The sequence below is a fragment of the Ambystoma mexicanum genome, chromosome 11, assembly GCF_040938575.1.
Source record: "Ambystoma mexicanum isolate Mex_15411 chromosome 11, UKY_AmexF1_1, whole genome shotgun sequence".
NCBI classification, from domain to species: Eukaryota; Metazoa; Chordata; class Amphibia; order Caudata; family Ambystomatidae; genus Ambystoma; species Ambystoma mexicanum.
Genome location: NC_090934.1, coordinates 701,073,424 through 701,088,694, shown reverse-complemented (window position 1 = coordinate 701,088,694; position 15,271 = coordinate 701,073,424). Strand labels below are relative to the sequence as shown.

The 15,271-nt window shown below is 46.3% G+C and overlaps 1 protein-coding gene across 3 annotated transcripts in view; it reads left to right on the top strand.

Moving 5' to 3' along the window:
* The window catches only part of LOC138503670 (solute carrier family 13 member 1-like), a 989,022-nt gene that overhangs the window by 169,210 nt on the left and 804,541 nt on the right, over positions 1-15,271 (top strand). The window contains exon 1 of one of the 3 annotated variants that reach the window (XM_069623568.1): positions 806-1,324. The exons of the other annotated variants lie outside the window; for them this stretch is intronic. Within the exon in view, the coding sequence (XP_069479669.1) occupies positions 1,220-1,324 (105 nt within the window). The 5' untranslated portion in view covers positions 806-1,219. Of the gene's footprint in view, positions 1-805; positions 1,325-15,271 lie in introns of those variants that run through there. 3 annotated transcript variants of the gene reach the window in all.

Here is a 15,271-nt window from a genome sequence, read left to right as displayed (position 1 = left end):
TGTCAGGGGTCTGCCTGAGGGTTGTTGCAAAGGTGACGGAGGTGTACTGTCAATGGGCTGCCTGGGGTTTGTGGCGGAGGTGAGGGGACTGGTGGGTGCAAAGTGTATTTTTGTAGTGCAAAGTCACTTTGCACGCGCTACAATTTCCATGAATCAGGCCCTAAGTGTTTTAGTTTTTATATATTTAGTGGTTTCTTTAAAAGCGCTAACTCGCCAAACGTCTTCAAAGCGCTGATTACAGTCCCTGGGCGCAGCCAGGTAGATGACAATCTCGCTTCTACTAGGGCAAATGGGATGGGGGGCGGGGTGTTGTTCAGGCTCAACCACCCTAGTGACAGATCCTTGACTCCACATAACTCGCAAAACAGTCAGAAGTGACCCAAGCAATATCTCGTGGAGTTCTTGGGTGTTCGATTGCGCAGTGCTTGTACAATCTGCATGCTATTCATTTGTGTCGTCACCATAACTGATGAACACACCTTTCACTGATTACGACTTCATTACTATATAAAACTGCCTTAAGACGTTATGGCTGATTACATAGCTCTCAACCATTTGCCTCGCAAAGGCGGGTGAAATCACCCGATTTTGTTTTTGGCGGGTGAGACGCCCATTTGAATGAATGGGAGTGCAGGAGGCTTGGCGGGTGAGTCAGCCCTTTGCAAGGCGGGTGACACCCGCCAAAAGCGGGTGAGTTGAGAGCTATGTGATTAGCCGGCGCTCAACGCGCATCACTGACTAGGCCGGCTTCTGTGCATGCATAATGTAGTAAGACAGGTGGCGATCTGCGGACTTTCAGTAGCATGATCCATTTCGGCTGGAATGTGGAGGTCCCTACCCCATCCCTCGCGACGCTGGAGCGCCGGTGCTCAGGAGGGAGCATTCAGCTAAAGTCATGTAAATGCTGCGATGCAGCTCTGTAATCACAGGCTGGTGGGGGAGGGCGGCCTCCCCGCGGGCACATTGTCATCATCACCCGTCTGAGAAGCCTCGGGGTTCCGCACAAACATGCCGAGGAGGTGAGGAAGGACTGAGCACACAGCGCCCGGGTTGCGCAGGAGAAAGTTGAAGAGAGACTCGGCTGGTGGCTGCAGGGTCTTCCTCGATGGCTGCCTTAGCGGTGCGTGCTCTGCGGACGTGAGAGCGCCGTGCGCTGCCGGCTCCGCGCCTCTTTGTCTCCGGCCCCGGAATCGGCATACGTTTGTCTGCTCGGGTCCACATGGCACTGCCGCTATGTAAGCAGCTATGGCAGCTTAAAGATGTCGTCATCACTTTCCTGCTGCCCCTGCTTCTGCTCCCTCTGCCGCTCATGGCACACAACAAGGTAAATCGGTTCTCACCAAAAATGTTACATTTGTTTTTTTTTTTTTAATGGGTTCCCCCGCTCCCTGTGCAGGTCGCAGAGCTGAGTGTGTGCAGTGAATTATAATCACATCATTTTGGAGCACTGGCTTATTTCCTCCTAACACCATTGAAATGCCATTTCGTTATGCGAGTGTGACTGCATATTTTGCTTGATCTTCAATTTAACGTTGAAATCAAACACACTAAAATGGCACCCAGTTTGCATACATTACCCGAACGTTTCCTTTTTGATCCGTGGTTTTCTCTTGTCGGGGCTTTTGTTCCCTATTGTGTCATGGCACATGCATCGTACAGAACCCAGTGCTGCTCTACTTTCCATCAGACGAGCTCGGCTTGGCTTTTGCAATGGGTAGATTACAGCACGCGCACCTGGGGGGCGGGAGGTTACCTGTGTGTCTCAGAGGCCCCCTGGCCTCCACCCGCAAAAACGTGTGTTCCGGGATAACGTATCTGTGTGGCATGACCTCGCCGATTTCACTGAGACGATAATGCAGTAACTAACAGTGGCAGCCTGAGATCCAGGACTCGGAGAAGCTTTATAGCAAACGAAGAGCGAGAAAGGCTCTATTTGTTAATGAGAGGGGCTATACTGTGGTCCAGGCACATTTAGCGTAACTGTATTTAGATTAATCGGTGGCTGAATGGCTGCCAAGACCAGTGCTGGTGTTCTTATCATGCGCGATTGATGATGGTAGGTAATACCCTTTGAAGGGCTGCATTCTACCTTCCCAATAAACCCTTCATTCTGAGGTGGTTTTAGGGCTTGAATGATGGACAAAGGGCGAGTTGGCAGAGGCGTTGCTGGGCGGGGGGGGGGGGGGGGCTTGGGGGCTATAGCCCCGGATCTTTTGGTTGTAGCCCTGATAGAAGCTCAGGGGTTACAACCAAAAACGCTAGCTAGCCCCCAGTCTCGGCAGTCCCAAAATTAGCGTAGCCCCGGATCTTTTCCAGACCTAGCAACACCCCTGCGAGTTGGACATGCTGTCCTGGTCTGACACCTTCACAATCTCTTCACAACAGCCACAATGCACACGCCACCACCCCTCCTTGCTGGTAGTCCCACACAGCGGAATAACAAAGGGCAGTTTTAGCACTTAAATGGCTAAATATTTGTTAGGGTTCCTGGGGTCCTTTTCAATATGATTGCCTCCACCTGTCTACATTTAGGAGGGGTGGACACATTCTGTGGCACACTTGGGTGGCTTAAATAAGAATGGATTCAAATGAATGCACTATAATCTCATGGGGCAGGCAGCCAGAGGGGATCTGAAACACCAAACTGCCACTGAAAGGTTTGCAATTGCTAACACAATCTGTAGGTGCTAACACAGATGAAACCAGAGTAAAAGAGGTGATAACACTGCTGGATGCTGGGTGATTTCAAAGCCAGTCTGCAACCTGCTGCTAAGTGCACATTTAAAGTCTTCAGTTAAGGTGACAGCAGCTAGCAAAGGGCAGCCTTTAATATGCGCACAAGGCACAGTGCTAATTTAATGCAATGGAAGTAAGAAATATGTTGCTGTGCAATAGCTGAAATAGGGACATCTGCTTGGGCCTCTTCAGCCCCTCCCCAGAGGCTCTTGGACACATACACAGAACAAAATCACAACTTTGTGGGACTGTTAGGCATGGAAGGCAGTGATATTTTCTAATTTGCCTTCCAGACCTGTCCAGCAAAAGATACGCAGAACCCTTATTTATGTGATATGATATGGCATTTATAACGCGCCTATACCCACGTGTTCCAAGACGTGACAAGATGGGGGGAACAGAGGGAGGACAAAAACAACAACCTTACTAGGCCTTGTGACATTCAGATCGTGCAAGTGCAGGGGAAGAGTGGCAGAGAAGTGCCCGGAGGCAGGGGTGGGCGAGGATAGAGAAGTGCGAGACAAAGTAAACAGCAGAGAGTGCAGCTAACAGGAGGCAAGTGCGAGTGCTTGGAAGTGTAGCCAGCGGGTGGCTAATAAGAGCAAGAGAGGGGCCTGTAGGGTTACACATAAAGACCACAAGTGCAGGGGGTATCAATAGGCAGTGTGGGTTGTAACTGGACAGGCAGGGACCTGGGCCCGAATTCAGAGGGTGGCCAGGTGACTAGTTCAGAGAGATCAGCAGGGGAGAGGAAGAGAGAAGGCAGAAGCAAAGAGGAAGGTCTTGAGGTGCTTACAGAACCAGAGATGGTTCTGCTCATGTTTCAGAGAGGCAGGGAGGCTGTTAAAGTGGGAGGCCCCAGCTTTGCTTGGAGAAGTGGCTGACCCTCAAAGAGCTGGGGGTGGATGAGCAAAGAGTTTGAGTAGGAAGATATTTACCAAGAGAGAGTTGGAGGTATTGCGGCCCCAGAAAGACTTGTGGACAATGCAGAGGGTCTTGAACTTGATTCTTGCCGCTACTGAGAGCCAATTGAGATGATTTCAGCGCTGGAGAGATACGATCCCTGGGCTTGAGGCCAAGGACAAGCCTTGCAGTCCTGTTCTGGATGAGTTGTAGAGGACAGAGAGTAGAGGGAGGTAGATTTAGAAAGAGGCTGTTGCAGTAGTCAAGCATAGAGAGGACCAGAGCTCTGGAGACTGTTCGCTTCTTAGGAAAGTGAGGAAAGGAAGAGTACCTCTGAGGAGGTGCAGCTGGTAGTTTGACTTCGTAGCAACATCAGAGATGTGAGGAGCGAAGGAGAGTGTGGAGTCGAAGAGGACCCCGATATGGATTGACACAGAAGCAAGATTACAGTATGTAACATCAGTGTCACCAGTCTTCAGTACTCTAGGACACCATTACTAAACACATTAAAATAAGCTTTCACTTGTAAGCCAAGAGAATAATGTGCTGTGCAATACATAAATACTCACTATTATTCATATGCAACAACTCAATAGTTTGGTAAACCATGAGGGGTTTTCTTCATAGGAAAAATTGCAAACTTAATCCTTCTAGTAACACCCAATATCGGCTAATCAGGCACAGTGAGATTAAATGATTTGCCCAGGATCACACATCTCGTTAAAGTGGTGAAATCAGTATGTGGATTCAGGCTGTGATTTAGAGCACTTGACTACATATATTCCAAGTGGTAGGGCACACATATTTGTACGGTCGGGTTGCCAAAGATGAAATAATTTGTTTTTCTATCAATGCATTGAAAAGTACACAAATCACTTAAGAATCCAACCTGGCATTATATACATGCTATACAAATAGGTCAAGCAAAAAGACACGTATAGCTGTATTTTCGCCATCCTGAATGCACAATTGCAGTAGCAGCCTGCAAATGAATGTTGACCTAAAAACAATATAATTTGGTTTTCAAAAAGGTATTCACAATGAAAGAGATTTCAATACAAGGTAATCTGCTTGAGCCATTATTTTACACGGCCTGCAGCGTTATACTTGCCTCCCATTTATTATCACCCACCAATTTCACCTTCTAAGGGACAACAGTCCTTACCTAGGCGCCCCTGAGTCTGGGCCATTAACCTCTAATCGGTTTATTGAAATGAGGTTGACACAAAGCTGAACCCAGGGGTATTGCGGGATTAGTGGGTAAGGCACTGTGCTTCCCTGCGCTTTTAACTATCACATGAAAAGTGTGAGCTGGAAGACTTTGGACAGCTGATCCTGTTCAGAGGAGAGAAGGCAGGCTTTATTCCTGTCCCGAGCTGGCTGTGTGGGAGACACGGCCTCTGAAATTGGGACAGTCCCACCAAATGCAGGATGGTTGGCCACCCTACAGGCATACCCAGCCCTGTACCCCGGCCTTGGGTTTCATCTGGGCTTGTTTAGCTGCCAACACAGAGAACTTGCACAAAAGGGATTTCCGTCAACCAGATGGATCTTTTTGGCCCATTTCAATACAACCTCATAAAGTGGCTGCATTTTAATAGTTTCCCTTTTCATTATCTATTGCATCTGTGACTGCGTATGGGTGGGCAGCTAGGGCAAGCACCTGCTGACCTCGCATCACAAATACACTCCTTTTTCTACTTCTTTCCCTCCTGCTTCCTTTTTCTCTAATACAGCATTCTTTTTTCTCCCTCCTTTTTCCTTACCAGCAAATTCCTATGTACTATCCGACTCTTTACTGCTCTTTTTGAACACTATGTCATCGCCTGTTCTTGCCTACTTTCTTTCTCCATTTCTGCCAAAGATCCTTTGTTATAACGATCATGCTCTCTTCTTCATTTTGCTACTATTCACATACTTAATTGCCTTCCTTCACTCAATTTTTGCCTGCCTCGTTTACCAACATCACACACCATTTGCCTACATTGCTACCCCTCCACTCCCTATCCTCACTCGACCCTCTTCTCTCCATTTCTCTTGCCCTCTACCACTCTTCATTTCTCACAGACTATTTAGACCTCCATTATTCATTTTCAGTACACTCCTGGACCCCCTACTCTCTATTTCCCCGCCCTTCAATTCTCTTCACCCTGCATTTGCCCTCACTCTTGTCCCTGATTAACTATTGCCCCATTCTCCTGCACTCATTAATTCTCTGTACCAGTTCACCCTTTTACCCTCACCTGGCCCTGTTCAATCAATGTACCCCCTGCCTTCCCTCACTCAATCTTTCCCTCACTCTTCTGCCCTCCTTCATTCTCCACTCTCCTGTCCCATCGGAGTCTGTTACCTGCTCCATCTCTACTTTTCTTCGTCACTATCATTCATTCAGTGCCCTGCAGCAGGGCCCCGTGGAACAGGAGGAAATATGGAGGTGGTGTGTTGGAGTTTTGGGTTCTTTCAAGTGACACAAACAGCACCCACAAACAAGGTAACCCATGGTATGTTTTGAGATTAAAAGGTGAACTCCTTTAAGTCTGTGATGTTCAATGACATTTCATGTGTGTGGGGTAAGAACACCAGGGACATGCACACAGGTTCTGTATGCTGTAGGAATTATCCTGTAATATAATCTCCTGCAATGTCCCTTCCCATTGCCCATTGCCATGAACCCTATAATTTCCAACATTAGCTTCAGTCTTGATTATTCATTAGTACCCAGCGGGGGTGTGGCTTTGTCCTCCTAGCTAATGGGGAGGCTCGGAGCAGGGGCGTTACCATACGGTAACCCCGCTGCTCTGAGCCTCCTCAGGGCTAGAGGCTGCCATCTCCCCCGCCAGTGAACAAGGTTAGTGCCTACCCCAAGTCCCCCACCACCCATTTCCTCTGATTTCTCTCCCGACCCACTTACCTTCTTCATTCCGTTCCTTCTCGGTAGCGCATACGCAGGGAGCACTTTACTTTGTTCTCCTGCTTGTCTGCTCCCGATCTGCGACACGCTGCCATGGAAAGGGAGAAGGGACTACGTGTAGTGCCTTCTCCCTTTCCATGGCGGCCTTTTTCTTTGTTTACTTTTTCTCACTATTTTAAATGGCCGCCATGAAAATGGAGAACAAACTTAATTTCCCGTTCCATGGTGGCCATTTTCTTTTTCACTTTTTTGGTTGTGAAATGTCAGAGCGTCACGCAACCAAATTTACACATTGTTAATACCCTGGTCTAATGGGTCGTGGTACTAATAGCAATAAGCCCCTCGACGGGGGGTCATTAGTACGTCTGGTAATGCCCCGGGGCCTAAGGACCTCCCAGCTCGGGCCTGTAACTATGGGCCCCCCGGGGGATTACCTGATGCAGTAAAGCCCCCCTTCTTGGGTCTTATTGCTTAAATATTACACCCATTGACAACAAAACCTGGCAAGGAGGCCCACTTGTCTCTAACACAGACACCTGTAAAAAAACAACTTTAAAAAAAATTAAAGGATAGTTCCGGGACTTTTTTTTTATTGTCCCTACGGTTCGGCCATGTGTTTTTAAGCATAACTCGGTAGATCGTAGAAAACTTTCCTATGGACCTTACCCGACTTTTCGTCCATTAACGCACTCGAAATCAGCCGCCATTTTCTGATAATCCTATCATTTCCCCCCATCGCCCTGGCTCACCTGCTTTTGCGGCACTGAATCAAATCCCCCGCCCCTGAAACAGACTTTATCAAAACATTCATATTCCCCGCCTCTATCCGTGACGTGACTGAGCTGCGTAGGCAAACGCGCCCAGGCGTCTTCTACGCGACTCCACACAGAACCCGGAAATCAACACAGATGAGCTCACACAACACAGCACGCCACAATTGGGAATATGAAACTGTACTTTTAAATTAAACCGCAAGATTGTAAATTTGGTAAAGTACATTTATTTGACATCAAATGTTTTGAGAATATTCAGCGATTTGCATTTTTATTTGCTCACGTTCCAAAAAGTTCGTTTTGAGGCACGCGATGTTCCTTTGCTGTACACAGGGTCTTAGATCATCTCACAATACAGCGCCACAATTCGGAATATGAAACTGTGGTTTAAAAGCAAACGGCAAGATTGTACATTTGGCAAAGTACATTTATTGGACATCAAATGTTTAGAGACTATTCAGCGATTTGCATTTTTCTTTGCTCTCGATCCAAAATAGTTCGTCTTGAGGCAAGCGATGTTCGTGTGCAGTACACAGGGTGTTGGTTTACGATAAAATAAGCTCTTCGGTCGCACTGATAATCGCATGGCTGTTCCAACAACGAGGCACTAGGCCACCACAACGATCTGTATGTTGCATCTAGCCGTTAGTACCGCGTAAGGGCATACTTGTACTTGGCGATCGTCCCATAAAATGGTCAGGGTGGTAACGTTGTTCACGCAGAGAAGCAACTGGTGGTTGAAAAACCCATCCGCCGGTGTCTGGTACTCGTGACACATGCAATAATGAACGATGTACCTGTTTGAAAAACATAAAAAATGAAATTAGTCTCACCATCAGATCTTTATTAAAATTATTCATTTTATATATTCGGTCGGGAAATTATTTCATAGCTAGGACAGTGCAACTGGGTATTATACGTCAAGGGGGGGCTGTAGGATACTGAGACAGTCCCCCAGTGCAGGGGTTGACAGGGAGGCAGTGCAGGTGGAGAGTGGAAGGGCCCAGGACCGAGGTCGCAGACAGTGGACCAGTTGTAGCAGGGGAGAGGGAGAGAGAAAGCAGAAGCAAAGAGGAAGGTTTTGAGGTGCTTCCGTAAAAGGAGATGGTTCTCCTCAAGATAGTGCGCGGTACAAAACAATATGCCACATAGAACGAACAAGTTTAAATTGCGGTATAAACTCATCTAAAGAGTTACTTACATTATATTTGCATTTTCCATTGTTTCTGTGCGTAGGGCAGCCCCGAAATACCACTCCTTCTATGCCGACGTTATTTCTTCTAATGAACGAACATTAAATGGCTATCGTTTCTGAAATTTTATTCATTATCGTTTCTTACGTTATTGCACCACACCCCCAAAAAGAAGTCTTTCGGGATGGTCCCGGCCTGTCAAGGTCAAATAACAATAGAACCTTATACTGAGTCGTGGGCCATTCCGGCACCCGAGCAAAAAATCAAAGCAGCTGACCTTCACTTTGAACGAGCACACATTCCTAGTTAGCTACATTCAGTGTAAGGCCATCTCACAGGACTTGAAATTTACACTCCATCTTTGCATTTTGTCTGCGTGCTTTGCAGACCCAGAGAACCATAAATACGGAGACATTCTATATTTTTTGAAAAATGATTTATATTACTGTTTGGTTTAATTTAATGTGCAAATGAACAAGGTTGGATAGACACATTCCATGTACACTGAGCAATCACTTTTATTTACACAATACATAGCTACACATATTCAATGGGCCTGCGACATGAGGATACTCGAGAGCAAAGTCACAGGTGACACCCGGGTGGTTCGCACTACTGCACGGTGAAGGGAGGGGCAAGGGTGGAGAGACACATTACATGTACACTGAGCAATCACTTTTATTTACACATTACATAGATACACATATTCAATGGGCCTGCGACATGAGGAGACTCGAGAGAACAGACAATCAAATTACAATCATTTAAACCGTGATGTGTATTTCTCAATGAGCTCTTCTTTAGGTGGACATGGAACAGAGGCAATGTTGGGTGGCAATGCAGTTGTCCCCTGCACAGGTTCGTTCACAACTCCATTAATGTGCCTATCTAGGACGTCAACAATAAGTCTCTCAATAAACTCATATTGCATATCCTCAAACACTGGTTTGATCACCCATTGTTTACTTCTTTTAGTGAAGGCCTTATTGTAGCGAAGCGTCCCTAAAGTTCCGGTCGTCCTACTTTGTTGACGGCCAACATTATGGTTATGTGCCAAGACCGCTAGAAGAGTCCGATTTATCATGCCCTCCATGCCAAAATGCAATCGTTTTGGCCTGTACTTTAGGCACATATTGTGGAACACCTCCAAATCTCCTGTGTGGCAGAATTCCGTGAGTCCCCTCAAATCTCTTGTTATAGTTTTATCAAATACAATCTTTTCAATGGCTTTGTGAGTGGGTGATGAAGGAATCAACCACTTCTTCTTCCGTGCCTCCTCTGTGGACAAATGGCCATGTTCACAATTGTGGAAATGTTGGTTTGTGTTCCAACGGTGAACGTTGGTACAGTGTAGCATTACTGACCGCCATTTTTCCAGTAGAATTTCCAACGACCCTCCACATGTTTTTGAGCTCCACCAAAGATGGTTGCTGATTGACTTGGACCACTGTGAAATACCTTGCATATCTTTTTTTTTACCTGCAGCCGACATTTTTTTATTGATTGTTTTTGCAAGATGCCAAACGTCAAATTGGTGATTTATATTTTTGTACTCTTCTCTCATTGTCTTGGCAATTGAAACGTGTCTGTCCGTGGCTATCAGGTCGATCACCATTCCCCGCGATTGTAGTTCTTGCAATGATGCTACAAAGCCAACTTTCTCCATGGCCACTGAGGATGTACTTTGTGACACCTGCACGACCACCGAACTCCCAATTTTCTTACTTTACGGTGGTCGTGCAGACAAGACACAGGAAGACTCGTGAATGGAGACACACTTATGTGGATTGCAGGGGGCCGTCCAGCGTGAGGGGGGATGCTTGGCAGGAGACACGGGGTCTGGAGGTAGACATGGGAACAACAACCCATGCTCTATAGACCACTTTGAAGTGTACATGGTCTTTGGCACCTCTTGGCCTTTATCGCTCCCTGACAGCTCCACTTGCCAGCGCAAGTACCCCGGTGCAAACTGCCTTTGATAGGGCGGGGGGGGGTATGGATTGGGGCGGTGGTCGTGCAGACAAGACTCGTTTGCCGCAGGGCCTCACCAAGGAGAGGCCATCTAACTGCATGTAAGAGGCAGGCTGCAGGATCTAGTACATGGAAGGCAGGGGGGTGAGTTTATAAATACCTCACCCTCCCAGGAGAATATATGGGTGCAGTTCACCCGGGAGACCCTGGATGCCTAGGCAGTTAGTCAGCAGCAGGCTGGCCTGTGGTGGCAAGGCGGCACGGGCCAAAGGGGGTCATCTCTGTACCCGGTGCCCAAAAGGATGATTTATTATGATCAACCATATTGATTATTTACCTATAACCATGTTTTGTATCAATAAAATCCAACCGCCTTCCTTTTATTGCCAACGCTTGAACAAAGTGGTGTGGTAAGTATTTTTGGGGGAGGAGGCAAGGCCGGGAGGCTTGATGCCAACCCGCAAAATAACATATGTATGTCTGCTGCATATGGGTTCAACGGTTATGTGGATTGAAGGTGGGCGGCCAGCGTGAGGGAGGATGCTGGCCGGAGACATGTGGTGTGACAAGACAAGGCACAGGAAGACTATTCAATGGAGACACACTAGATTCATTTAAAAAATCAAAACAACCATTGTTAAAATATATGTTGGGTTTTATTTTAGATCTTAATTTCAATTGAACATAAATAATAAACATTACACATTGTAAAGTTCCGGTTGCAGCACATCCAGGGAAAATCCGCGGTATTGTCCACTGTCGCTGGGGAAATGTTGTCTAATGGCAAGTACCGCACAGGCAGGTATTACACTCCGAACGCGGTGTCCGAGCCTCCCGTGAAGCCACCAAGTGAAGCAACGATAGGCCACCAGCCTGTACCACCTGTGAAAAAGAAAGATGCAAACTGTATTAAAATGACAAAACTTTCTTATCACTGTCGATTCAGGTAAAAAAATGTCATTCTGCTTTGAAAAAAATTCTATCTAGAAAATGCACAATATGGAACCAATTTACATGCATTCGAATGATATGTAGATGTAATTTTATATGTGGGAGACGACCATGACATAGTAGTGGCATCACTGACATCAAAACCAGAGTATACTTACTCGTTACTCGGATTACGCGGACGAACAGTGCCGCGAAGTTCGTGCATAAGCACCATCATCATCCTCAACACGGTCCGTGAGAGGCAGGCTTCCCTGAACTCTGGCAGCTCGGTGATGCATTGCGGACTTGGCTCGCCTTCCGAAATGTAGGCCAAGCACCCGGAATTTTCACGGCAGCAGCAGTTCTCCTCATCAGTTGGCATTAGCTCGCACCGATTGCACGTGCACCAGGTGGAGACGCCGTCCATGCGACATGGTCCAGGCTCTTCATCCGTTGACTGGTCCTCCCAACTGCCGTCCGAATCCCCATCGTTTTCGCGTGCTTGCCTTTCCAGTAGTTCTTCCTCGGTGTACTCGGGCTCGTACATATACGGCATTATTGTAGCCATTGTGTGGTAAAGAAAGTAAAATAATTTACAGAGATGGTACAGGTGTTCACAAGGCCTAGAAGCGGCGAAGGTAGCTGACCAGAGCACAGAAACGAGTCACAGAATACTCAAAGTAACACAGAGAGAAAAATGGAATCGAAAATCTGCTGCTGTGTGTTGTGAAACGGTGTGTTTATACTTATTGAGGAAAGAGGCGTCCTGCCATTTCCATGGCGACACGTCATTAGCTGAGGCGCAGCGATTGTTGACACAAAACGTGCTTTGGCGTTGGGAAATGGGCGGCACGCGTCTGCTGATGTCAGGCTCAGGGGCGGGGGATTTGATTTAGTGCCGCAAAAGCAGGTGAGCCAGGGCGATGGGGGGAAATGATAGGATTATCAGAAAATGGCGGCTGATTTCGAGTGCGTTAATGGACGAAAAGTCGGGTAAGGTCCATAGGAAAGTTTTCTACGATCTACCGAGTTATGCTTAAAAACACATGGCCGAACCGTAGGGACAATAAAAAAAAAAGTCCCGGAACTATCCTTTAAGCATTTGTCCCTAAAGTTCATCATTGTGCAACTCTGTCCCTTCTAGGCTACGCCTCCATGACCCGTCCACCTGGGGCCCCCATTTTTGCCCACTTTGCCTTAAGTCTGCCGCTGCCTTCAATGAAGTCACGTGCCTAGAACAATTTCATCAACGACCCTCCAAGATCAACAATTGTTACTCTTTATGGACTACAATGGGGCCACTCTCCCAAAACATCTGACGTGGCCCACCTTGGACACTAAACAGTCCCAGAGGTATGCACACTGGAATTCCAGTCTGCTGGCTGTTAATCTCAGCCTTTGTATCACAGGACAGACAGGCGTTGCAGATTTAAGAGAACCGGCAACAGAACTGAAAAATTACACCAGCGTCAGTGATCTACCAAGTAACTATGCAAAGCAGTTTCTGTTACCTAAAAGGGTTCAGGCTTCTCTTATCAGTTTCCTTCCTTGGTCTAATATGTTTTCAGATATGTGTTTACTTTGTCATCCAGCACTTCTTCTTCACGCGTCACTCTGTAAATATAACTACATAACTTTACATCCCCTTGACTTCACATTTGCTTCTTTTGGCCTTTACTTTCTCATTCCGCTGCTATTCATGATCCCACTCACCCAAGTGAAAACGAGCACGATTCCCCATTTCCCTGATTAACGTAATAGCCACCACAAGCGCTACCTGAACCCTCTGCCCCAGCACCCCATTTCTCCTCTCACTTTTATTACCGACTGCACATGCTGCCAGTTTGTACCCCACTGAATGTGTTTGTGTACTGGATAACCCCCCCCCCACGCCCCAACACCCCTATCTCCTACTCCCCCAACATCTTCTTCCTAACCACAGACTAAGGTCTGGCGACACCCTGGCAAAGCCACAATACACCACCCAGACAAAGCCACAAGACGCTACCTTTGGGACAAGCGCCAGGCTCCGTAAAACCACTATGTTGGCGATGGACTCAGTATACACATTGCATAACATAACTTTCACATTTTGCTTATGACCATCAGTGACCCAGGTGGTCTAGTTACCCCAGGTGTTGGCCCAAGGCGCCCTTCAGACAAGCCTCAGTATCCGGAGACCACTACGCAGTAGCTGGTGTAATAGAAATTACTTCTTATTTCGATTGGGCTGATTAACTCTTTCGGCTCCAATTATAGTGAGTTCTGGAGATGGAGTAAAGGCCAAGTAGAAATCAGCAATACAGTATAGGTTGTGGTAAAGTATGGCGTGGAGAAGTACATGTGCGCAAGTAGTGGTGTGTAACTATTGCCCAGCCTCTGTTGGTGTCTGCTGATCTGGCGCCTTAATTCCCTTTTCATGTGCCTCTCTCATGGGATTGCTTGCGCCTGCTTTGTTTTTGCATAATATCAAAGGCACAGCGTGATGTCAGTCTAATGTGTGTCTCCCTCCACTCGCGTGCAAAGGATCAGAGGCTGAGTTTCCATGTGGCTGTGTATGCAAGGCGGTATGAAGAGTGATAGTGCGGGGGACCCATCCATTAACTTCCCCCAAACAGGTCTGAGGTGTTTTGACTAATGCCAGAGCTTGGCGTTGCTATAGTATTTACGTGTCCGTCCATGACGACCCCGCTACTCCTCCTTCAGGTTTCCAGAGCTGACAGTGTGAACTGGCTCTGGGGGCTAACACCAATGTCTGCTATGTTTGCCAAGGTTGAAAGAGCGGCCAGAATAAGGGTGAACTAACATGGCATACTCAGTGCTGAGATTTGAAGGCCCTGTTAAGGATAGTAGCAGTGGTAAGATATGTTTAATGTATGATTTCTTTCATATATATCAATTAAAAAGACAGTCAATATTAATTACTACAATACACCCCATAATGCTAAAAAAATACTTCACTAAATTTGGCGGGGTCGGGGTGTTGTTATCAAGACCTTAAAAGACAAGATCCGTCTAATATCTTGGGATCAAATCAAAAAGTACAAACCATAAAAAGTATTGAGTGAAACCATGCTTCCATACCCTAGCACAAACTTTTTCATCTAGTAAAGAAACAAGGTTTGGGACGAGAAAATGCTGGTTAAAACAATTTCTGTTTTTAACGTGGTCTTAAATTTTAAGTGATCTGTCCTTTACATAAGGTTTTCTTCAGTGAGTTCAATAACTTTGCTGCTCAGACTGGCTTCGTATAGATCAGCTGCCAAGCCCTTTTGAATCAAACTTTTTGAGCATTTGAGGAGAGAGTGTGTGTGTGTTGCATCCATTGAAAATCTCTGATACATTATTTTGACCACTGATCATTTTACTGGAAAATTTTGACCATGTGATCCATTTAGCTGGGATGTGGGATCATGGATTTTAAAAACTTTGCAATATTTAAAATTTACGAGAACAGAGAACACTGGAAATGTTAACAGAAGAAAATAAGAAAACCATGCAACTCGGTAATACAGTGCACAGGACCCACTAGGTAAAATGGTATATAAAAACAGACATTTAGCACAAGCAGTTGGAGTAAATCACAACACGGTATTCTTTTTACAGTATTAAACTAAAATGAATAAAAAACACGTGTGAAGAAATGGCTTTTAAACACATGAAACACTAAACGAAATAAAAGAAAATCAAGCAGAGAAAAAATATCATTAACACAATTTTAACACTAGAAATTAATACTGCAGCTATAGCAAACAGGTTGAAATTGGGACTATAGGAGAACGCATTCAGTGTTCATTTTCACTGGTGAAAATGATTGCAGGGCGATTATTGTCGTGTGTGTGTGTGTGTGTGTG